Source organism: Caretta caretta, chromosome 2 (assembly GCF_965140235.1).
Source record: "Caretta caretta isolate rCarCar2 chromosome 2, rCarCar1.hap1, whole genome shotgun sequence".
In the NCBI taxonomy this organism is placed as follows: Eukaryota; Metazoa; Chordata; order Testudines; family Cheloniidae; genus Caretta; species Caretta caretta.
Genome location: NC_134207.1, coordinates 178936445 through 178962826, shown reverse-complemented (window position 1 = coordinate 178962826; position 26382 = coordinate 178936445). Strand labels below are relative to the sequence as shown.

Here is a 26382-nt window from a genome sequence, read left to right as displayed (position 1 = left end):
TGAATCAAATTTCACTCTAATAAAGGTCTGTGACTCCAAACTGTAGAGTCATCCACAGCCCTGCTTAAATCTTGCTACATTGATCTGTCCAAAAGTCTGCATTAACTACTGTAGTGCCTTTCTTATTCACAATTAATTGTCAAGCAAGGGCCTGATCCCAAGCTCAATGGAGTCAATACAAACATCTTTTTTGACTCATTGGGCTTTGAATCAGGCTCTGTGTGAACAAACATGAAAAAATAATTAGAATACTGCATCAGAAAGTGCTCTTTTCATTAATTTCACAGTTACAACTTAGATTTAATTATTTTTCATAACTGTCCTAGTTTTTGCAATAAGACCTCACTAAAGCATTTGTTTTTTAAATTTTGGCAGAAAAATAGGGAGAGACTCCACTGGTTTTTTACATATGAATTGGGGAGTATGCAGGTTACTGAAGTGTTAATTTGTGAGGCTCTGGTGTATTGTTTTTAAAGGAATTCAGGTTAGCCACACCAGTGTGGTGAATGATAAAATTCCACACACAAACACCTCTCTGGTGGCTAATGGTCTAAACAGATAGATCCAGAGTTTTAAAATGTTAAGGGTGAAAACACTGTAAATGAACTCTACTACTGGGAAATGGCGGGTTCAAATGTTTCTGATTAGATAATTTCTCAAGAAAAAAGCTGACCTGCATGCACAAGCATGTCAACTGTCCCAGGGAAATTAGGTGCATAAATTATCTGAAAATCAGGCTAATAATATTTTCTATGAATTCATACACTTCATTTTAAAGCTGTATATACATAGAATTTATTGACCTATTCAGTGCAAGGAATTACACTGCTAAAAAAACCCCTCGGCTGTTGATTTTCATATGAACTGGCTCACAGTTCTACATGGAGGAGTTCCAGTTAGATTTGAGCATAATCCTAGGTCACATGGATATATTGAAAATATAGTAGATACCATGACTCAGGTAATTAACACTCCTCCCCACCCCTGCATACACACTAGGATTATATCCTTTGTTAAGATCTGTCAAGTCAGCTTGTCAGCGACATTTAGATTTTATTATACCATAATCTTGAGGCACTAGCAGGGCCAGCCTTACCTAAAATGATGCTCTGGGCGAGGCTGAAGGTGGAGCAGGGTTGGGGGAGTGGAGCGGGGGGTGGGGGGGAGAGGCTGGAGCTCGGCTGGGGGCGGAGCGGAGGTGCAGGCAGAACAGGAGATGGGGAGGAGCTGGGGATGGGGGAGGAGCTATACTGGAGGTGCAGCTGGGCAGGAGGGCAGAGATGCAGGAGGCGCAGGGGATGGGGGCAGACCAGGGCTAGAGGTGGACCGCAGCTATGAGGTGAACAGGGCTGGGGGTGAAACTGCGGGGGTTGGCAGAAGGCTGTTATTGTGACACTCTTGATGCCCCTCTCCTCCCTCCCCTGCCAAGCACAGCACCCTATGCAGTCACCCATGTCAACCACCCATAAGGCCAGCCTTGGGCACTAGCATTCATATAGTTATACAGCTTCATGAAATAACTCAGAGTGTTAACCAGTATCTAATCAGAATCAGATTGAGTACAGAGAAATTAATCATCTTTTACTGAGATTTGGGAAGGAAGCTGTTATTTATGAGAACTGAAACACATGAGTGGGAGTCTTATTTAATCCCTGCAAAGTGACAAGGTGAAGTACCTGTTGTGATAGGATATGGACTGTTCAAGAGATTGTTACATCATCAGCTACCTTTAGGTCAAAATGAACAGCATGCTCATTTTAACTCTAGAAAAAAAACATCTCAGAAGAAAGCTATAGTTTAATTTAGATACTGAATTATATGAAAACTTAGGAAAGTGAAAAAACTAAAAAAAAGACGTGAAACACATAGAAATGTCTAACAAATTACTCAGTATATTCTATAGATTAACACCTGTAGAATGGGATGAAGCATGAACAATGGCATGATCTACCTCTAAGAAGGCTTGAACTGGGAGTGTATTGCAAAGGCAAGATTGTGCCTCTCCAAGCACAAGTGTGCAAGGGAGGAGGAAGATGCAAGAAATGTAGGCACCCATGCTAGGGATCAGCATGATGTGCCCTTTGCCACCCTGTGAGTACAAAGACTATGTAAGGCCACTGTCAGTACTAGCCTCTCCAAGAGAGAGAGATATAAAGGGGTGGAGTGGAGACAGGGCCATTGCTTTGCTTCCTCACCAGGAAGAGCCAGTGGAACTAGCTCGGTGCAGTGGGGAGTGCATGCTGTAGCCTCTTCAAGCTTGACTCAACAGCCATGCTCCCCGACCCTCACTGGAGCTCGGAGCATTGTGTGAGACATTTTCAAAAGTGCTCAGCATTGGCCTCATGCTGCTCCCACTGAAACAAGCAAGAGTGTTCCCACTCACTGCAAAGGAAGCAGGGTTAGGCTAAAGCAGAGTATTGTTGAAAATTCCTCCTCACACCTGCTTCATCTCTCCAACAAATGTATCTGGCACCCAGAAATGACAGTGATGGGAACGGCTCAATCATTTTCTATTTGGTTTGTCTGGCAGTTGAAATCCTGAAAATAAAAAACAGTTATGTGAACAGCAAAAAAGTATTATGCAAGTATTGTAGTGACACCTAAAATCTCTAAATTGTGTCAGATGCCTTCAGTATCTCAACCTAACACTGTCTGAGACCAGGGAAGAAGAAAACACACATAAAAGCAATAAAACAATTCTAAATTATCACCTTCCTCTGGTCTCACAAGATGTCAGTTTTCTTGATGTCTGTCTTTTAGTCAATGGGAATTAAATGCTATCCTGAAAAGGGATGGACATGAGCATGTCCTTATCTACTTTCCTGAATCAGAGCCCTAAATTTTAAACTCTCTCAGGAAGGACTGTCCTTATTTTTACATCTTGTGCAGCACCAAGCACATCGTTGGTGCTTACTAAATAAACAATCAATAACAAACATGACCAATCATCATAATGTTTTTTTTTTCTTCTGCTGGAGGGGAAAGGAGGAGGTGGGCTCTGAACTACTGAAAATCCTTTTTGAAATGGGTAACAAGTGCAGCATGGCACCACTCATCAATCTGTGGCTTTGGTGTTTCTTAACAACATTAAAAATGTTTTAAAGCTCTGCACCAGTAGAGGGCCTTGTAGGCTAGATGGCATTCAGACCACTTGGCACTGCACTGTCAAATCAACTGGAGTAACACAATACTGCATACGTAATATATAATGTAAAAGTGTATGAGGGGCAAGTATGCTTTCTACTCTTTTCATTTATTATATTTTCAATAATTACTTCCCTTATAGAAACCTACAACACTCAACACCAGTAGTAAAAACACATCGTATTCTCTGTGCGTGCATATATATTTACCCAAAATTCTTAGTTACATTAAAGACCCTTTATACCATCTGGCCGTGTAAAAGGGCCTTGAAAGTGGTAGAAATATGATTGACCTTCATTCAAGGCCCTTTTACACCATTAGATCTTCGTGTAAATGAAAATCAGGCCCACAGCTATCAATCTAGAAAGATGCAAATTAGATAGATATGATATTTAATGCAGGGGGTTATATTCAGGAACAGGTTAGACTGGCACCTTCTGCGTAAGCCAGGACCCGCAGTGGCAAGTCCACATGAACTCAAAATACTGTGGTGCAAGGCACCTGAAACACTCACTCTGTCAGGGCCCTTACAACCTACCTGCAAAGGCCTCACAGTTAGTGGTTTTGGCCCAGCAGAGGTGTGTGGCCACAGTGGCCAAGGCATGCACTGTGTCACTACATCCCACTGCCAGCAAGGCCCCATGGGGCACTGACTATAAGGGGTTGTCTATATTACAAGCGCTACAGCAGCACAGCTGCAACTGTGCCATGGTAGCGCTATGGGGTAGATACCTACTACAGCAACAGAAGGGGCTTTTCCATCACTGCAGTAAATCCACAGCCTCCCGAGGTGATAGCTAGGCCAATGAAAAAATTCTTCCATCAACCTAGTTGTGTCTGCAGTGCAGTTCGGTCAACCTAACTACGTCACACAGGACATGACATTTCTCACAGCCCTGAGCGATGCAGTTAGGTTCAAGGTGACCTAAGTTTAAGGTGTAGGCCAGGTCTAAATTAACACGGCCTTCGCCACGGTAGAATCCTTGTGAAAGGTGGCACTGCATTTTTGTCAAGAAACTCAAAATATTACTTGAACTGAGTCTGGAATCTAATTTTGTTTTTCTTAGTTCCGTTTACACCCTCTTGATCTTCTATAAATTTAGGTGAAAATGTTGGATCATATTAAAGAAGTTCTGTATTAAAATCACAAATGAGTTTGATTCCCCATAGTTTAAATTCCAGGGTATTACTAATTAAGAGGTCTCTTGGTTTTTGGTACTGTTTCTCTCCCTCTATGTGTGAAACTTGCAAGCTGCTAATTGTGTTAGTACATTCTAAGACAGAGTCTATTCTCAAAGCAATTCACAGAGAGAGAGACTCAAAGCAATACTCTAACAACAGAAACAGCACCCAGAGACTCCCCACCCTTTTGTTGTATTAACAATTGTGATTAAAATAGAGATAAAGGATGTATGTGGATGGATGCTTGGTGTGGATAATAACTGAATGATCAGGGAGGTGCCAGCCTAAGAATCCAGTGTCCATCGGCTGAAGAAGGCGTCAAGTGGAAATAACCAGAGGACCCCCCCGGAGGGCAGACTGGAATCCACCCAACAGCCTCAAGAATGGGAGAACCAAAGAACAAGATAACATCTTGGAGCCGTCAGGAATGTGCTATCTGCTGATTGATTCAGCAACAGCATGATGAAGCAATTCCCATAGACTGGCATAGGAAGAAATTCCTATAAAAATAGACTCTAAAAAGTGAGAACTTTGGGGTCTGATTCTGCAAACCAACTTCCAGGAGCATCAGATGAGCATCTGACAAGGCCTTGCTCCCTCCTCATGTCCAGGCCACCTGGCCAGTGGCTTGGCATGAGCAACTCTAAGGCTGGTAACTATGATAACAACCTTGCAGAACCTGTGTGTGTGTGTGTGTTTGTATGAATGTGTGAATAAATATGAGATTGAATGGAATGTTATAACTATAACTAACTGCTTACTATGATTCTTTCTGTATTCACAATAAATGTGGTATTTTGCCTTTTTCCCTTTAATAAGATCCTGCTGGTTTTTATTTTATTGGTACAACAAAAATATTAACTCTCAAACACATACCACATCAATGCATACTTTATATATTTGTACACAGCATACCAGACCTAGGCTCAGATTTCAGACTATTTGTACCTGTAATTACATGACTGCCTGCAATCACAACTACTAAGTGAAATTTATGCATGCACATTTTGCACAACTGATTTTTGTTATAGGTATTTGAACATACACCATTTTTTATTTTATTTTACAATTTATAATTAGATTAAGAAATCACATTATCTTGTACAGTGCACTGTTGTGTAATTAATATTCATACAGGTCAAAACCAGAGAAGTACCTGATTCAGTTGGGGATGCTTTACATGAATACATGCAAATATATATTTTGCTTTCAATACACAATCATGGAGAAATCTGCACAAAAACATAACTGAAATCACAGTGTCAACCTCCTCTCCCACCTCCCCCTGCTTTCCCCAGTCAGAATCAAGAGAAAGATTTTTTCCCCCTCATTATTTTGTTGGAAGCCCATAAATTACCCCAGGATTACTCAAAAGTGGATTTTGGGATATTTGGAAGTATTAGGCTTTAAAAACAAAGTAGGCTGATTTTTAATGAAACCTGAAATCAGATGAATGTCAAGTTTGGTTGCAAACATTTCACAGGCTTTTTAGTTGTAGCCATCCTCAGAACATTGCATTTCTTCATTTTTCAATATGCCACCACTTCTAATCCTCCTGAGAGCGAACAATGTGTATAAATCATTCAACGATACTATAAAAGATGAGTATTGTATGCCCTCTGCACTCAGAACCCCAACTGACATTATAGTAGTTCCCCTCTTGGAGAATTGGAGGATTTGCAAGATTATACTCATATTGTAGCAACCCATCATCTCTGAGACTGACCTGTGAAGGAGTCGTCACACTGATTTCTGGTACGAAGTTGTCTTCAAAGAAGCTGATGATATTCTCCTGCTGCAGTTCCTTTGTGGGTGTGAGTTTAGGCATCGGTGGGACAGGAGGCCCTTTCCTCAACTAAGCAAAGAGCAAAAATGTCACAAAGTAAAACCTTAAGGCAGGTATAATTGAATGAATTTTAGGTTTTAAGTAGGTCTAAAATAAAGAGTTCATCTTAAATATTTTGGGGTTAGATTCTGATCTCAGTTGCTTCAGTGCAAATCTGAAGTAACTCCGCTGACCTCAGCAATTCCACTGTGGTAATTCAGATCAGAAACTCACTGTCTGTTTAAAATCATCTGGTTTGACGGAAGAAAACATTTTTTAAAATAAATCGCTCATGTCTACGAGGACTCCAGTTGAGAGGATTAATACGACAGCATTTCTTGGCTGAAGATTCAAACTATTAGGGTAATAGGCTGGAAGACACTTCACCTGCAACACAGTAGCATCATTTGCACTGCAGGGTTGCACAGAAACTTAACTCTCTCATTACTTGTTTTCTTAAACTTTCTTCAGTTTATTCATTTTTCGGACCCATGTTCACCCATTATTTAAGGCTAGTAATGGTTAGTTCCCAGTGCTGCCAGGTACTTATGTCCTAAGATTAAGGGAATGTCTATGCTGCCCTGGAGTTTGGCCCATGGAGGCGTGAATAGCAGTGCATACCAAAGTGCTGTGTTGTAACTCACCTGTGTGGACGACAAAAGGTGCCATTCATCTACATCAATTACTTTTTTCTTGACTGTGGCTTCTTATCCAATAGAAAAAATGTAAGTTTTTCTTTATTTAAAACTACAAGCAAGCAATCCAGAATGAAATCAATTAAAGGCCAGCGATTTAGCCAGAAGTTGCCTAGTCCCCAATTGATAAGATAGGTACAATACTGTATATTGTATGTTCAAGAGGAAACTTGAGTGCCTATAGAAAAATCTTATTTTACCTTTGTGCTATTATACTCTAATCTGCATAACCTGGACTTTACCCTGACACAGGATTTGTTAAATTTTGCGGTTACAAAAGTTATTCGCTGTAGTGACAGGTTTCTATGTGGAATAATCTATTGGTAAAACATATTTTGGAATTTTCTGTTTTCCAGGGAAACCATCCAGTATATTGTCTGGGACAGAGTATACCACAAAACTACAATTACTTTTTTTTTTAAAAAGTAATCTTTTTACACTTAAAATTAATTTTAGGGGGCTACAAATTTCAGAGGCAGCATCAGAGGCTTGTGCTGCTGAAATCCTCAAATATGAAAGAATGAAAAATATCAGGTCTTTTAGGATAAGTTTTTAATCTTTGTCTTGTGGGTCCTGATCCCAAGCGGAGTGAAGTCAATGGGAATCTTTCTATTCACTTTGCTGGGCTGTGATTATAATTGTGATAAACAGCATCAAGCAGAGATGGCAGAAAAGATAACATTCAGGGTCTGCTACAGCAGGGGCGGGAAAACTTTTTGGCCTAAGGGCCACATCAGGTTTCCAAAATTGTATGGAGGGCCGGTTAGGGGAGGCCCAGCCCCTGCCTCCTATACAACCCCCCTATTCCCTGTCCCCTGACGGCCCTCCCGGGACTCCTGCCCCATCCAACCCCCCTATTCCCTGTCCCCTGATGGCCCTCCCGGGACTCCTGCCCCATTAACCCCCTCCTGTTCCCTGTCTGCCCCCCCACCCCCCCGGGACACCTGCCCTATCCACCACCCCCTGCTCCCTGTCCCCTGACCACTTCTGGACCCCCACCCCGACTGCCCCCCGTCACTCCATCCAACCCCCCCCTCATTCCTGACTGGCCCCCCAGAACACCTGCTGCATCCAAGCCCCCCATTCCCTGCCCTCTGACCGCCCCGACCCCTATCCACTCTCTCTGCCCCCTAACCACCACCCCGAACTCCACTGCCCTCTTTCGAACCCCCCCTGCTCCCTGCCGCCTTACCATGCAGCACAGAGCACCGGCTCATGCCACGGCTCTGCAACTGCGCTGCCCGGCTGCCCAGAGCGTTGTGCCGGCGGCACAGTGTGCTGAGGCTGCAGGTGTCGGGGGAGGGGCTAGCCTCCTGGGCCAGGAGCTCAGGGGCCGGGCCAGATGTGGCCCGCGGGCTGTAGTTTGCCCACCTCTAGTCTACAGTCAGGAACTAACAAAGTCTAAGGACATCTACTGTACAGTTGGTCTGTACAGCATTGTATCCTGCACTGAGGAGAATCTGATGGTTGATAGTACTGCACTTTTTCCAGATGTAACAAGCATGCTGTGATGACATTTCTTACAACGTGACACAGAAAAAGTGACAAAACAAATCAAATCATATTTATTCTTTAGGAAAGGAAACTATAATCCCTCTGATATCACAAGGATAAAAATAGCCATGGTTAATCCATAGTTTGGACTAATACTTAATAGGATATCCGTGCCTATGAAAATGTCAAAAACAGGCATATAAATCTTGGGCAGACCTCAGATGATGTAAAGCAATGTATCTCCAATGAAATCAATAGGGCAACATTGAATTACAAGTAGACTGAGTTACAGAGGCAAACAGTGTGCAAACACACTCTTCGGAGACAAATAATTTCATGAAAATACAATTATGTTTAACTGTTCCCCATATAAAAATAGGGATTGCCTCATACACTGCAGTACTACTATTTTAACATATAGTATGTCAAACTACTATCATATTTTTACTGTAATTTTAAAAAATATAATTCTGTAATCTCTCTTTTTATAAGAGTTTTAGCAGTGTTGTGCTTGTTTTAATTAAAAACTTTAAATTCTGCCTTACTGTAGAAAGTATATGCTTGATATACATGTAAACCATCATGTACAATTCTTACACTACTCAAGCTGCCATTAATGAGCCGGATTCTTATCTCACTTTCATGATTCTCTGTGTATGACTCCATCGAGATCAAACTTCTCAATCTAGTATAAAAATCAATATAATAGGACAATCAGGTCCAATAAGTGTTTTGCCAAAAATTACCACAGTAGTATAGTATTTGAGCTACCACAAGTATTCCTTATCCCAAGGAAAGGAAAAATTATGGTATCTCAGATAGCTCTGTGTGGTGACAACTCTTGGTTAATGTTGACTTTTTAATGGCAAAGCTGTGCCTAAATAGTCAATAATAAACAAACCGTAATCTACAATTCTATTTTTGTATTAATACACAAATGTTTTTAAAGTTTTTCATACAGTAATTTATGTGCTGGATAGATCTAATTCCCATGAAAAACCCTGAATATACATTCTTTTAAAGGTCCTGTACATAAAGTATCTCAACACACACATAGTTCAATCAGCACCACTTTCTAGTCTCAATCCATTCTCCCATCTCCTCTTATTAAGATCAATTTCAAACAAACACCTGCAACAGGGGAATGAGCAGCTGGGGCAACTAATGGTGTTACAGCCCTTCCTGACAAAGCCACCTCAGTGCTGCTCACCATCACTTTTTCATTTTAATGTAGAAATCACTCCTCCTGCACTCCAGCACTCACCACCCAAATGTAAATCTCACCCGATTTATCTCTGTGGAATCTCCCACAATAGCTCAGCTACATCTGTGTAAGAGGCCCACTCCCCAGGTTAGCTTTGCTCCTACCTGTGAAGGTGATTTAGGCCGAGCTGGTGCAGGAGATGAAACAGGTGCCAGTGTATGATTGGGACTAGATGAAGGGCTAGGCAGAGGAGAGGCCTCCTCAGGGGGTGATGGTGTTTTCGCAATGCGGAGAGGACCTGAGTCACTGGATGAACACAAAGTAACAAGTTCTGAATATATCATGAAGCTTCACTGACTTTATACCACGAGTTACATTTCTGAACCCTTTGAGAAATGTAGGTTTCCAACTCTATAGCCTCAAATGATGATATTTTTGACACAATAGTTGAAATGCATCCCTGGCATCAGGGATGTATTTGGCCCCTTATGTGATTAAATAATTAAAACAGTGATTAAATTCAATCTATCAATGAACTATAGTGCCAAAAGAAATTCTTATTTTCTAGAGGTTGTTTTCTAGAACATCTACTGTTCTCGTGTCTTTATCTTCAAAAAATAGAGTCCTTACATTTCAGAAGGTTCTGTATTTGAAATGATTTCTCGTGTCAGTTTGAAAATATAAAATGTGAATGACAATTATTGTCTTCATTAACCAATTTACTTTACACAGTTCACAATCTAAAAGGCTCTAGTGATATACAATCCCAGTTCAAGGGGCAATAATAATTAATAGTAATCATACAGAACAACAGCTATAAGAAGAAACTTAATCAAAAACCCAAACTACTAATTATAGGGCCACATGCTCAGCTGGTGTAAATCAGCATAGCTCAGTTGATTTTTGTCAGTGCTACATCAATTTATACCAACTGGATCAAGCTCAAAGTCAGAGGGACATTTTACTGTCTAGAAATTTCTAACATCTAATATTGAAGAAAACAGATTTTTCCTTCTATAATTAATGAGCCTACAGTCTACAGCATTCTATGAGCACAGTATTCAATAAGAAGAGAACTGGCCCTACATATCTTTAGGGAGAAGTGAAGCATTACATGATTGAGGAGACCAACCACAATCATGTTTTTAACACTAAAGCAAAGCAAATTTATTCTTTGGCAAGAATATATTGTAGCTCACACTCACCACCTCTTTCTGTGGAAATATTTAAAAAAAAGGAATATGCAGTTATTAACAAGCTCCTTCCTATCTATTTTATTTCCCTTCAAGGTAGCATATTCAATTACATGCCCCTTAAAATTTCTTCAGAGTGGGAGAAGGAAAACAAAACAAAAAAAGTCCAAACTTCAGTGTGTTCTTTATTTACTTCTTAATAAAAAATATTAACTCTCTTATTCTGAAATGACCCTTTCCTGAGTTCCTGAACAAGCTTTTCAAACGCCACTAAAAAAAACTGCCCTCAAAGAATCCTTCCAGGTTTAACACAAGATCTAGTGCATGTTGGGGCATAAGATATTTCAGAGTGTGCACGGTAGTTAATTTTATGCAGGCTTTCGGCAAAACAGTTAGACTCAAGTAAAGCTGTTCATTCTTCATCTTAATGCTGAATCTTAGCATAACAATGAAAAGCTTCCAAACCAGAGTTATGACAGTATTCACACAACAACATAATGTAGTGATGCCATTATATATATATATATATATATATATATATATTTTACACACACACACAAAACTTGTCATACCAGAAGGTCAAAAACACAAGGTTATTTAAATAAATTAGAAAATAGCCCATACTGTATTAACCACTCTCTCTCATTCATTTCTGAGAAGAGTAACTTGGCAAAGGAAGAGCAGGGGAAGCATGTGTGTGCTTGTGGGGCTACAGCTGGCCAGAATATGGGTATATATTAATGCTAGTTTAAAAGTATTTTGATGGAAAATTCCTAACGGCAAGTGTGGTTTCTGTAAAATCAAAGTTTCTGCAAGTGCATCATGGGAGATGTAGTCCAAACAGGGAAGTCCATAGGGAAGAATGGGGACATTAAGGAACTAAAACTGCCATGCGGCACTGTGGCAGCTCAGGGAGATGCAGATTACGGTCAAATGAACCCAAAATGAAATGTTTGGATAATTCTGAATAGACATTTTTCTAACCTTTGCATTTTGTGAAAAGTTCCAATATTTCAAGTTTTCCTTCTGATTTAGGATGAAAACAAATATTGAAATATTGGAATCTCCTTTGGGATAGAAATTCTGGTTTATGATGAGCTCTAATGAATGCTAATGTGACACTGTTTTGGGGGCAAATTAGCACATTGGTCAGAATTTAGTTCCACAATTGCTTATGGTAGGGATGATGGTTATAAATGAAGGAGTTATGTATTCTGTCTCTCTAAAACTTAGATTTTTTTTTCTATAGATCAGTACCATTCTTTTTACACTTTGTGCCTTTTTATCCCATCATCATTATATAACTGAAAGCAGAAAATCCATTTCTGTCTATGCCAGGCAGAGAGGCAGCTGATCAAGCTGTGCAAAGTAAAAGTCAGGAGATAAAGCATCAGTATCACGAACCCAAAATGTTCCCAAAACATGAGCATGAGATTGGCTTAGAAATCATAATTTTAAAAAAATATATATAATTTTGGGATTCCTTTAATTTGCCTTTTAGTTTTTGAACCTTTAGGGGGCACTTGGGCAATGTTCTCAGGCTTTCCTCGGCCACCATGAGGGTTAGAAACAGACTGTTTTTAACTAAATCTACATGCCTTCAGGAGCCATGGCTTTAAGTAAAACACCATATATTACAAGATTTGTGGTAAAATAATTAGACAAGGCAACACTGTTGTATATTCCATCTATAAGAATGCAAGGGCTAGACCCTTAGCTGCTGTACACTGGTGTTCATAGATGAAGATGTAGTAGTACCACATGCTATAGCTGGGTTGACTGTTTTAGAAAGGTGAAAGCCCATTGTAATTTCATAAACAATTTATTACCTGGGTGCTCCTTGGATGGTGAAAGCCTTGTCAGCATGCTGATCTCCCAACTTGGTCATCACCTCATACAGTTTGTGGCATAGCTGAGAAGAAAAACACATGCCTATTAAATGTGATATTAGGTTAAAGGTTGCAATATTAGATAAAAGTGCAGATGGTAAGCCGGGTTTACAAATTGCTGACTTCTCTAAAACAATATAGACCTCTTCAGGTATACCGTAGTGTCATGTTCATTTAGGGCCCGATTCAAAGCTGACTGAAGTTGTGATGATTTGGGGAGTCTATATATAATTTATTCATTGTGTATGTGATTATGAATTCCATGTGTTACTCTAACCTGCAATGTGTAGTGAATGAGCTGTGGCTGTCAAGGACACTCGCATATTCACACCCTATCTGGATGAAGCACCAGAACAAATAAAAGAAGTGGTTAACATGAATGGCTCTCATGCAAATGAGAACACCATAGGACATTAGGTTGCCTGAAGCCTAGGAAAACAAGTTTTCTTCAGGTTTCAGAGGAACAGCCGTGTTAGTCTGTATTCGCAAAAAGAAAAGGAGTACTTGTGGCACCTTAGAGACTAACCAATTTATTTGAGCATAAATAAATTGGTTAGTCTCTAAGGTGCCACAAGTTTTCTTCAACTTCTCTGCAGGGTTCCTTGGTTTGAAGAAATGGAATTTCCACAGAAGCAGGACATAGAACCAAGTTGCTAATACTAGCTTTTAAAAAACTACAGACAGTGTGTCAGGGAGCCAAAGGGAAGCTTAGGGCAGGAGAGACTAACAAAGGGACAGGCTTTTGAGGGAGAGGGGACTTTTTTGACTACAGAATCAGCCAAGGAAGAAGGGAGCTGTCTGCAGAAGGGAGAGAGAGAGAAAGGTTCCATGGTTCAATAATTAATTGACATTTGTAAAGTTCTATGGGGTGTTTCTTAGATGAAAAAGAGGCCAATTTTATGGCATATTTTGGTTTGCGTGGAGAGCTCCTGAAGGGAGCCAGTCTTAAGCTAACTTTATTAACAATAGAGAAAACAGGTCACAAACACCTCCTGTGGCTTGTTGTGTCTAAAAAAACCCGTAAAACAGAGTTCTGTTAATTACCAGGCTTAATCCATAGGTTTGCCCTTAGTCCACCTTGACATCCTACAGATATGAAGCAGAACTCACCCTGTACCAGTACTGTAGAAGGGTGTGGGTTTTATCATTGCACACAACTAGAACGCATACCTCTGGAATCCACACTCAAAGGAACAGGCTTTTTTTATTTTTGGAATGTGGTGGGATCTCCAACCTGTAAGAGGACAGTGGCTGGGGATTTCAAGTGTGAGGCACAGTCAAGATTACTGTTGGACCCTTACCTGAAAACTTGGTTAGTTTCTAGTATTTCTTTAACTCTCTCTGTCTCTCTCTCTCACACACACACACACACACACAATCTGGTCTGCACACAGTTATTGTACTAGTCTAACTATTTTTAAATTTAACTGATTTTTGGGTGTAGACAAGCTCTTAGGCACTGACTTGGTGAAGTATATAAGCATACGGTCATAAGTAGCTTACTGAAGTTACTCTATTAGCTTGAGAACCGTGGGCGTATTGATAAATTGCTGGCAGTGTAGGAATTCAGAGGTAGATCTTGAAAGGGGAAGCCTCTACCATTGCCTCTTGTACCTGTTGAGTTGATGCAGTTTGAAAGTTAATGCTGGCACAAGGTGTTCAACAACCTTGCCCCATTAATAATGTGTAAGAGGACAGTGTGAAGGTGGAAAAAAGAGAGGGAGGACATTCTAAAAAAAAAAAAAAAAAAAAAAAAGAGAAAGAGCTTAACATTGCAACTGCAGTTGGATTTTTATCCAACAATGTCAGGGAAATTACTTTTGTATAGTGAGAAGAAGTATAATGAAAACTCATGTTAATACTACACTGTCACCAGAGATCAAGGCAGTAAGGACAAATTCTCAGATACATTGCTGCAATATTTTCCACTGCTCCCAAATAAGACATTTGTTTGTTGCATAATTCACACAGCACATTTAGTTTTACTCACCAAAGCTATTTCCTTGTGAAACTTGGCTTCAAGGCTGGATATATTTTTGAAAGTGTTCACATAGAAGCCAACTCGTCTGAAAGAAGATGACAGAGAGAAAGGAAAAAAGGAGGGTGAAGAGAGTGAAGGAGAGAAAATGAGCTGTTCATTTCTTTCAAACAACAAGAAACGTTCTTCATTGTGTCCCGACAATTGAGAAAAGCAAACAATTGAACTGGAATATTAAACAAAAAATTGTATCTTGATTCACTGATCATGTAACAATTCCTGAAGCGGTGCAGCTGCGGGGCCAGATTCTGCCACACTTGTTCATGCTGAGGGTTACTTTCTTCCCCGTATGGTCCCATTTATGTCAGTGGAAATACTTAGGGAGTAAGTTAATACTCATTGTGAATAAGGGTGGCAGAATCTGTTCTGTAGGCATTATCACTGAAGTTAATATCAGTGCCCAATAAAACAATTATATTTATGTATTGTACGTAAGCTCCTACCATGTTAGTACAGAATTATTATTACGTATTTGTAGTACAGTAGCCTCTACAGCGCTCCAATGGGAGCGGGGCCCCACTGTGCTAGGCACTGTACAAATACATAGTAAGAGACTTAGGGCATGAGAGAGGAACAAAAAGGGACAGGCTTTTGGAATTTACAGTCTAAATAGACAAGACAAAGCGGGGGGAGGGGAAAGGCAAGGCAGTCAGAATTGAAGTGACTTGCCTTAGGCCACACTGCAAGCCTGTGGCAGAGCCTAAAACAGAACCAAGATCTCTTGGATCTGAGTCCAGTGCCCTATCCTGGGCCACACTGCCTGTTCAAATCATGGTAATTTCAGATCCAAGAGACGAGAAACATGTTCCCCAAATCTGGAATACCCATCTAGTTGCTGGCCTTACTGAAACAAGAATATATGATGTTTAAAGCATCCAGGCTTTAATCAAGCAAAAAAAATTTTCCAATGTCTATTTTTCACAAGACTCTTAATGAGCTCTTCCAGTCTCACTATAGTAACACTGTGAGACAGGCAAGATTAGCAAATACTCCTGTGCACATAGAGATTAGTGCATAAGTATCTTATCTCACATAGGGCTTCTATGGTGGAGAACATTAGAGTATCCGAGTGCTTCAAAAACATTAATGAATATATTTTCACAGCATCCCCGTGAGATGAGGTGGCATTATTTCCATTTTACAGATGGTGAACTAAGGCACAGGGACATTAATGTCAAAAGCACACACTAATATTGGGTGATCAATTTGAAAATCTGAGGGGTTTTTGAGGGTATTTAACATTGTGCAGTTTTTTTTGTTTGGAACACAGTCTCGCAGACTTCAGTTGCAGTCAGCACTTCTGCAAATCTGATCTCCAGGGTGTCAAATTGGGCATCCAGAAAATGAGATGCATACAGTTAGTGACCTCCTGTGAAAAGTTTCATTCAAGTGACTTGCACAGAAACAAGGATAGAATCCATTTCTACAGACCACCGTTAAACTGTTGTAATCACAAGACTGTCCTTTCTCTTCCTGCATTACACCTTCCAACTTCTGGAACAAATGAGCTTCATTCACTAAACAAACCTGATTCATTCTTCAAGCACCATCTGTCGCCTCACAGGCTGTATACATACAAAGGTTGACTGCAAGTTTTAAAACACAGATGACTAAATAGAGGATGCAAAATATGCACACATGTAAAAGAAAATAATTATGAATGCAAAATACATACTTGTACATGCATGTAGGTATTTGCATATGGAAGTTTGAGAGAGCAATTAATTGCACTGTGTGTGTATGCATATTTTTTGAAATGGTTTGAATTTTTTTTTAATTTGGTCCTGAAAACATGTCTTTGGTTTATATTAGTGCAGAAAACTTTGAATAATCCTAAGAGCATAAAAACTTAAATTTTACACCTGTTTGGAAATTCCACATGCAATTTCTCTAAATTTTCACCAGCAAAAAATCGCCTTTGGGCTGAGAATAAGCGTGAGAAATTTCATCCCAATGGGTTATTTTTCTGTAAAGTGTCTAAAAACAGGGGCTTTGAAGGAATGTGGTTCCTGAACCATGACTGTAGGCTCAAATGTACACTGAAATTCTATCAACCCTGTAGTCTAGTTAGAAGGTAACAGACACACCGTGATGCAAATAACATGTATGCCAAAGTGTGTGGTGTGGACTTTTGGGGCAGTTGGTTGAGGTTTTTTGTTTGGTTTGTTGTTTCTTTTGGTAGCCTGCAAAAAGAATGTATTGAGGTGATAAGTGCCTGAAAGGACTAACAGCACAGAAAAATCTGAACTCATCCTCACTTTAAACAGAAGTTTAGAGGACAACAGCAGACAAATTCTGGCCACCCAAAGCATCCTTTTTCCAAGTCTCATTTGTCAAATAATGTAACACTCTAATGGAACGTTTCTCTGCAGTTCTTGTTCACCTGCCTATTAAATCTCTAATAGAAACAGAATACCTGCATTTTACAGCTATTTATCTCTTGCCAGTTTTTAAATTGTAACTTGTAACACAGGGACTGCCATGCAATTTTAAAGAAAGCAAGCTGCTAGAGATGCTCAGAAATTATGGTTCTGATACTAGTTCAGACACTGGCGAATTGGACCTACTTCATTTACTGGGCCAGCCATCCTGTGACACACATTAAAATTCAGTGGAAGTTGGGAGACTGATTCTGATTCTTTGAAAATTCTAGCCTATATATGCAAGTTGTTTGGCTTACCTTGACCATAGAGATGGCAGCTCTTCTTGTAAATCAATATTAAAGTCTTCAAACACTTTCTGTGCTTTTTGAAACTCTTCTTCTGCCTATAACAAAGCAAGACATGTTGGCTTTTATTCTCCAAATAATAGAAAAACAGATTTGTGCAGTTTCACTGTACCGATCTGTTTTTCTATTAACAAAAGAAGAGTGTGGTTCAAACTACTGTTTACTATAGCTTGTTTCATTTCGCAAAGGCTACTGCAAACATTTTTGTCTCGTTTGGCTTGCATAGGTTTGAATCCCAGGCATTTCTGGTTCCAAAGAATACAATCAACACCAAAAGAAAAAGTCACCTTTTTGTGTCAAAATGTGCAAAATCACAAAGTTCCATGGGGTTTCAATACAAACAATAAATTGGCCCAGCTTTACTGTATAGGTTCAGAGCCTCTCTAAACCTTTGGGTGAACCTTTGCCGAGTCTTGAATTTATAACAAAACTGAAAACCAGCAATTTTCCAAAGAACTCACGTTGTAACGTCATTTCTCAGTTTTACTATTTACACTCTTTTCTTATTTATTTACAGAGCGATAGACAATATTCTGAAGAATTTAATAATCCAGGGCAAGATCCTGCAACCCTCATTCATGTGAGCAGATGCTGTTAAATCAGTGGGACTACACATATGATTATGGGCTGTAGGATGAAGCCCCTCATGGTGGTCTTTCATCTCATAAAGGGCACAACTGATCCCTGTACAAAGGGCAAGCACAAAGCCTATGAACCCCTTAAATCCCAGTGCAACTCAAAATAGGATTTAAACGGGACTCAGTCCTTCAGGAAGCTGAGCACTCTGGCCCTGATCTAGCAGAATGAATAATGTGTTTAAACGTCAGCATATGAGCAGTCCCATTTTCTGGAATGGAAGAGAACAGACTTTATGCTATCGAGTGTGCAGAAATAAATTTCACCCAAACTCAGGACGTCTGCGCTAGTAACATTATTATTTAAAGATATACCCTACCTTTGTAATTCTGCTTTCATCTCTTCTTTTTGAACTCTGCAAGGCTTCCAAGTGATGTCTTGCACTGTCATAGTCCACCAGCTTTCTGCTTCGCTTTGCAATGCGAGTCTGCAAAAAATTCAGCACTATTGCCACACAGCCAAGCAATCGGAGATGGAACTCTCATTTCATTTGCTTTGTCTTTGATTCTTTATCCTCTCACTTGCAATCTAAATTTTATTTATCATAAGATTGTACAGTGAAAGAGACAATTTAGGTAATTTATTATTTTAATAAAGAACCTATTTATTGAGAAATAAGGGCATGACAAGAGATGTCTGTGTGGAGAGCTTGCAGGACTGGAATCTCGCATATCAATTTTATAATATATGAACCCACGCATCTTTTCTCCAGCAGTGTGAATGGACTCATTAAGCTAGACTATAATAGTATCATAAACTGTCTTCCCTTTCACATTACACAGTGTGTGAATTTAATGATTAATATATATTAATTTTTTCTTTGAGTTAGGGAAAATGCTGAAAACACACTTCTCAATATGACTTGAATATATAACAAATCTAATTTTGACATCACGTAATAGGAATTCCAATTAAGCTACTGTAGGTGTCATAGGACCGCTCATTGTACTAAAAAGGTGCCTTGGAAAATTGCTGACACTACACTAATGCATATGGTATATGAATTTCCTTTTATAATACTGTGGACCAGATCCCAGGCTGCAGCTAATGAGAACCGGGCAAGCTCAGGATCAGGAATGGGACTCTCACACCTTTGAGCACCCAGGACTCTAGGGTTGTCCTGGTGCGAATGTCAATTATAGCAGGGGCTGAATGTACAACCCATACACTCAGCTGAAGATCATCCCTTCATAAGGAATCTCTGGTCATGTCCCCCTTTCCCTGGCTATTTTTCCTGTGTCAGAAGCCTGGGGAGTGCTGAAGTCACTAAGCTGGCTCTATGCCCCACTAAGATGCCTCCGTACTACCAGAATCTTCTAGTGGCTCGCTAAAATGACTTCAGAGCAGCTTTGCACCAACGGCAAGATGTAAAGTTGACCCAGCATATCAGAGGATCTGCCCGTGTTTCAAATGAGACTAAGTAAACTTGCCAGTTACGGTGGTGATTTTTGCAATATGGCCACCTGTTTTATAGAAAGTCATTGAGTCCACTCTTTCCTTTCAAATAAGCACTGAACAGCCCTTAGATGACAATTTTGAGAGTCACAATTAGTGTAGGCCTGATTCAAACCAGCAACACAGAAGCAAAAGGACTAAATTAATCACAGGCATGAGTGGCTGCACTTTAGTCACTATTGGGGGAATTTGGCTCAGAAGTCTTGAGCTCCAATTCCCCAGTATCGGAAGCCATCCAATCTGGCTATGGCTCTTAAAATGGATGGTGTTAACATAAGCTGGCTACAGCTTTGATGGTACTTATAAAGGTAACACATCAGGATGTTTGATTACAAAGATTGCTCCAAATTCAGTTCAATACATCTTGACATCCTTATCACCTCAATAACATTTCATTGTGAAAACAAAGCTGAACCCAGCATTTCTTGAAATATCAGAACACATGCCTTTAACAAGTACCACCAAGAGCTGTAGCCAACCTTGACTGGCTGCCAATGCCACAAAATAGTAACCTTAAACTTCAGCCAATCACCGTCTGTAGAAACAGAGTATTTCTGCCCTTCTGAACAAAGGTGAAATCTTTATTTTTTGATGCTTTGGCATAAGTATCCAAAGGATGGCATCTACCTGGCAACTAAATGTGAGTCAGGAATGCTTTGAAAATTTACGGTATCATCCAGTTATAACATTCTCCTTCCTCATCATCTGTTGGGTTAATGAGTTGTTTTCCCTAAAGTCCCATCTCTTCTTTAGTCATGTACTTATTATGTACTCCTCCACTGCACACGGTTGATCATAGCCATGCTCCAGGGCCCCAGTCCAACAAGGCACTTAAGCATTTGATTAACTTTAAGCATGTGAATAGTCCCATTTGTCTTCAAGTGTTAAGCTTTGTGCTTCAGTGTTTTACATTATTGAAATTTCACACGATTGGGTACATGCTACTTTGAAATCCTTACAGGGAAGACAGAATTAAAAGGGGACTTGGGGAGTGTATGTTGTGATTTGTATAATAGCAATCTCTATGGAGATGTATTACAAAGCTTTTGTGATTGATCAAATCACAGAAGCCATTTATTGCTTCAAATTCAACAAAGAAAACAATTGACTTTTAAACATCTAGAGGTGCATCTCACCAAGAAAAGAATAATGGCAGAACTCTTCTTATTCTAATAATTCTGCAGTAACACTTTGGACCCAAGGGTGTGCTCCAGCACTGCTGAAGTCAGTGGTAGTTATGCCATTGACTTCAGTGGGAGCAGAAAAGACCTACATAAAAGTCTGAGATACAAAGGCTAATTTAAGAAAATTAAAGGCTATTTTAAGAAAATCAAATGGTGCTACTGCATAATACTTAATTTTGTTCACTCAGGAAAATAGCATAGACTATGAATGGAATTTGCTTACAGAATTAGATGTGTTACATTCCACATGAGAGCTGGCTTCCTCTATATTCTTTATTTCAATTCTCGCATGATTTTGACTCAATTGTAATAGGTAACCTTTTAAATCTTCCCTGTATAGAAATGTATTACTGTACTTTGATATCAGGAAACTGTCCCAGGTATGTATCCAGTGTCAGCAGTGATCCATCCACCAGCTTTTGATGAAAGTCTTCCCAGAGCACATCACATTTCTGTAAAGAAAGATGAGATACAGAGAAACAGTTGACAGTCACTTTAATTTCACTCAAAATTTAGGGGAAACGCTTCTGTAAATGGAAAAACACTTATGTAAATTGCAAATCTTAATTCTCCTGTAATCTTATGTTTTTCTGGCAAAAATCAGAATTTAGTTGTAAAATGGATAAAAAAATCTTCAATGTGAGATTTAATTTGCAATAGAATAGATTTAACTGCAGTAATCAATTCAAAAATGTTGCAGTCTTCAAAGTAGTGGCAGTCTTGGAAAGTCACGAATCCAAGCTTTGCAGGATTACTATTTGCAGGTCGGTAGTCCCAAAACCAAAGTTACTCTATTTCCCACCTATAAATAGGTTCACTGATATGTACATCATAACCTCTCCTCTCACGAGCAGCAAAATACAACTAAAACCACAATAAAACTAAATGAATAAAGAGTGGTTCCTTCATTCACTAGAGTAATTTGTAACCTCAGTTTTGATTTTTCAGTAAAATGTATGGACAATGGAGAAATGGGTTTATTTTATTTTAACAGTTGTTTTCTGGTTGAGTATCCTTCCAGACCAGGGGAAGTCATACATTCCCCATATTTGTTTCTCTCTACCTATCATTAATAGAGCATTTTGAAGGCAAATAGGTGGCCTTCACAAAACTCAATGGATCTGTAAGTCAGAAAATTGCATTCAGGATACAAACCACTGCTACCCCAACAGATAAAAAGACCCATTCTTCACATGAACCTCACATCACATCCATTCTTCGCGTCAGCTGGGGGCTGTTTCACTCCCATGTAAAGTCATGGGGGGACTGCCAGAGCATGCTCCTTGGAATTCTCTTGTCACTGAGCACGTTAATGCAGCTGGACTGATCAGGAATACTATGGAGAAAGGCAAAGTTCTGCTTCTGGTAGACATCAGTGCCCTTCTGAAAGTCTCCTGGGACTTGGTTTCCCAACGTTGGGATTTGAACAGGTGTTGGGGTGCTCACAATCACCTTGCTCTTCTCATTTTTCCAAATGGGAGGGAGGCCCCAGCTAGATCTCACCTAGATAAGAGGGAAGTTTTGGGGGGTTCCTGGTATGGGAAAGGTGAGAACCACTGCCCTACAGGATCCAAGGGCAAGCAGCAGTCCTGAAGGCTATTTTCTAGTGACACTGTTTACTCATTCTGTGCCACAAGGCAGACTTATTGTAAATGCAGGATGACACAAAATGCCAGAATTTATTTCATCTATTTCCTATCTTAGTTGAAGACTCTGATGAAGAATACTCCATTAATAATCCATCACACTTTAAAAAGTCCATATTTATTAACACGATTTAATTACAGTTGTGTAAAAAGCAGCAAAGCATTAGATCATAGCAAGCAATAGCAATTATGGTACATTGGCATTTGAAAATAATTTGCAGTGACACATTTTAGATAAATTAAAATCTTGGAGATTTTCAAAAAAGCTAATGGGACTGAAAAGCACTTGCTAAATAAATGATTAGTGCCTCAAATCACCTTCTCTGCTCACATAAAGATCAAGATCATTTAGATGGAACAATTTAGGAATAATTGCCTGTGGACTTGACAAGGTAAGCATATTCTCCTAAACTATTTTCAGCACTGCATAAATCTATAACATCACATCCAAACTTCAGATTAAATTGGAAAAGACTCAGCTGTAGAAACTATAGTGTGTCATGTGTTACCCTGATTGAGACCATATTCACACAGGTGGGGAGATAGAAGATTCTTCCTGTATGTAACAGAGACCAAGACCCAGCTGTGTTCTCAGGTAAACTATTGTGACTCCAAGATAATTCCTCTTAAATCAGCGGGAATACTTTGGATCTACACCAGCGTGTGATGGATCTGCTAAGCACAGGACAACAACTCACATCACCCTCTCTCCACTGCACTTCCCTACCTATTTCCATTATTGGAGCTCAGGGGAAAACTTAGATCATCAGGGTTGTTCATTTCTACCCACCAAGTAGCCTCTGGCTCCTGCCCTTTACATCCTGCCAGCCAACTTTGCCTTTTGGAATCCCATCGCTGACACCAGTGTAAATTACTGGGGTTTCTCATGACAGGACTACACCAAATCCCTAAGGTTCCAGTGGCATGCCAGGTGCACCATGATGTAGAGGCAGGCATTGCAGGTGCTTCAGCATCTAGGCCTTGTAGGTGCTAGCTCTCGTGGGATTCAATAACCACTCAGACCCATGGCTAAGTGAACAGGTATTTTACAGGGCTAGTAGGCAAGGAAATGGTTGCAAATACCCTAGTTATAGAGGCTTAAACAGTCACAGTTCAAAGTGAGCAATAGTGGTTCTTATTCAGGATCCTGGGGCAGTCCAACTGAGACACTGGGCTCTCCATTCCTAGTGCCTGAGGTGCCGTCTCCAGTTCAGTTTCCATTCAAGCAAATAGGAGCTTGCAGACTAGTCTCAGTCAGTGTCCGTCATTGAGACCCTTCTGCACTGGCTTCCTGCCCAGCTGCTGCTGTTCCTTATGCATACCATACTAATCTGCACCTGGCTGTAATATTAGCAGCCACAATCTGTTCCACATGCAGCTATGTATGCAGTTCTTGAGGAATCTGCTCTGAATTCAGCTTCTCTGCAGTTCCCTTCTTGCCATATGGCTACTGCCTCCCAGCAGAGCCCAGACAGCTCTTGGTTCAGGATCTTTCTCCTTACCTGGCCAGGGGAAATGGAAATGCAGTGGGATGGGGGACTGATGAGAGCTGTAGTCCCCTGCTTAGCAACTCTTCTGGAATCAGTGGTAATATTTTGTATTTACAATAGCATTTATGAAATAAGATTCTGTACCCAAGTCCAAAATTAGCAATGATGGAACTGGTAATATAAGTTATATGTCAGATGTAAGTTGTTCAGACAAATTTAAGTGGGTATAAGCAGTGAAGTAGTATAACTTACACTAATTTGGCATTGTGTGTGTTTACAACACAAATGTAACTTGTATTCCATTGGCAGTGAGCAAGGTGGGAGGAGAATAGCAAGAAAAGCAATTAATAGGAGATTTTGTATTTGTTTTTCCTGCTACGGCTCCCACACTTAATGCCAGATCAGTACAAATTTACATTTGATTATAATTTACATCATTTTCTGACCAGCTTACACCCTCATCATCAATAAATTTGCTTATAGACTTCCATGGGATTTAAACCGGCTTACACTAGGTCCTAATTTGGCCTCTAATATTTATTACACCCTAAAGAAATTCAATAAAAACACCACCACCACCAGGCTTGGTCCAAAGATAAAAGGGTCATATTCTACTCTCACAATGTTGTAAATCTGGAGTAACGCTTCAGTGGAGTTACTCCAGTCTTGCACCACTGTAAACAAGAACAGATTCTGGCTAGAGAGCAGTCAGTATGCAGTCAGGTATTCTCTCTTATAATTAGTCCTACCATTATTATGAAATACTTCGGGATGATCATGAACATTCTAAATCTTATAAACGTGCATATAAGTTATTTGACAAGCTACTGCGAGGCATCTGTTATTGAGCCTGAATCTGCTTTCACTTCCGGTACACTGAAGTAATTCTGGAATAACTCCAAATTAATGAAGTTAATAGAATTACCTGGGTTTTCAATGAGCATGAGTGAGAGGAGAGTAAAGGCAATTATGCATAATGGTTTAGAATGTCAACCACATTTTTATTTTAAAAATAATTATTTTAAGAACACACTTTTCCACTATTGCTGTGTTTTGTAAATATGGTTCATGGAGTGTTTTCTGATTACCATGAGATGCTCTCTAGGAACCTTACAATTACATTCTGCACCAATACATTAGTACAGTAAATGAGCAACTCAGTGACTTAAGTTTAATATTTCCATTCTTTGGTTCAGATTAATATATTCTCAACCATGTTTCTTCATTCACATCTCTTACCTCTCCAACCATTTTCACATCTTCCCGGCCATACCATTCGGGTTCGTACACTTCATGAAGAGACTCTGTAAGCTTCTTAGAGGCTTCTTGCATGCCTAGGATTTTGTAGAAAAGCAATATATTATTCTACACAACACAGGGAATAGTGGATCAAATCTTTATTTACTTCCACATTTTCCTCCTTCTATATAAATAGGACCCTACCAAATTCATGGTCCATTTTGATCAATTTCATGGCCAGAGGGTTTTTAAATTGATCTATTTCACATTTTCAGATGTGAACATCTAAAATTTCATGGTGTTGTAACTGTGAGGGTTCCAACCCAAAAGGTACCCAGAGAAAGGACTGACCTCCCCTGCCCCCCCGAGAGTGGCCAGTCCGGGTAAGGACAAGTCCTGTCCTCCCCTAGCCTGGCCACAACTCACAGCTAGGAGCCCACCTCCACAAGCCTCCTCCGGCTGCAAGAGCCTCTAAGGCTGCTGCCCAGCCCCAGAGCTTCCTGCAGCACGTGGAGGCACCCAGAGATGATCTCCTCCCCGACAGTGGCCGGAGCTCACAGCTAGGAGCCCCGAGCTGGGGTGCTCAGATTTCATGGGGAAGGGCTTATTTCATGGTCTGAGACACGTTTTTCGCAGCCATGAAATTGGTAGGGCCCTGTATATAATGCTTGTTGGTATGGTAAGAATGTAGCTTTCAAAGAGTTTAAACAAAAAATAAACCTTGTGTTCAAGGTATAAACCAGCTACTAACTACCTGGAGTTAACAAGAAATGTCCTTTATAGTCTGTTATGAGTGTGACAGAGTAGGGTATCTTTGTACACAATTATGAACTCCATTTTGTATTATGTGCTGAACAGGCTTCTAAACTGGCCCAAGGCAGTGTATTGAATTACATTCAGATAGCTGCTCTGCCCATTCAGATTGTGGCTCTGCCCAGGAAAATCACTTGAAAACTTGAAGGACTGTCACTGAGAAGCCAACAAAATGGCGATCTGTAGCTATCAACTTTGAATGCTCTCAGCTCCTGGCTCACCCCCATGGAACAACGTTTTTCTATGCAGGTGGTGCCAGCATGAATGGGGGATGGGACTGAAGCATGCCAGGGGAGCACATGGCAAGCAGGCAGAGACACTGTTCAAGAGAGCATGCTGCTGTGTGCAAGAGGCCAGCCACTGTAACACTTAAGCAGGATGTGCAGGAGAGACTCTACCCAGCCTGAAACACTGACTCGCAGAAGGGGTGAGATCAGACTGGGGTAGGCAGCATCCCAAGACCTTTTGTCATCTTAAAAATCTGGAAGTCTTGAGAGCTTTTAAGAGTAAAGTGACTTTGGTTAAGA

At 40.1% G+C, this 26382-nt stretch overlaps 1 protein-coding gene across 8 annotated transcripts in view; it reads right to left on the bottom strand.

The window, feature by feature from the left end:
* Positions 1 to 26382, bottom strand: part of AMPH (amphiphysin) — a 176048-nt gene that overhangs the window by 39667 nt on the left and 109999 nt on the right. For all 8 annotated transcript variants that reach the window (XM_048839155.2, XM_048839156.2, XM_048839159.2 and 5 more), the window contains 8 exons: positions 25043 to 25137; positions 21024 to 21119; positions 18348 to 18455; positions 17345 to 17430; positions 14617 to 14692; positions 12567 to 12649; positions 9709 to 9850; positions 6053 to 6181 (listed from right to left, as the gene is read on the bottom strand). In XM_048839155.2, coding sequence (XP_048695112.1) covers positions 6053 to 6181; positions 9709 to 9850; positions 12567 to 12649; positions 14617 to 14692; positions 17345 to 17430; positions 18348 to 18455; positions 21024 to 21119; positions 25043 to 25137 — 815 coding nt within the window. The remainder of the gene's footprint in view (positions 1 to 6052; positions 6182 to 9708; positions 9851 to 12566; positions 12650 to 14616; positions 14693 to 17344; positions 17431 to 18347; positions 18456 to 21023; positions 21120 to 25042; positions 25138 to 26382) is intronic.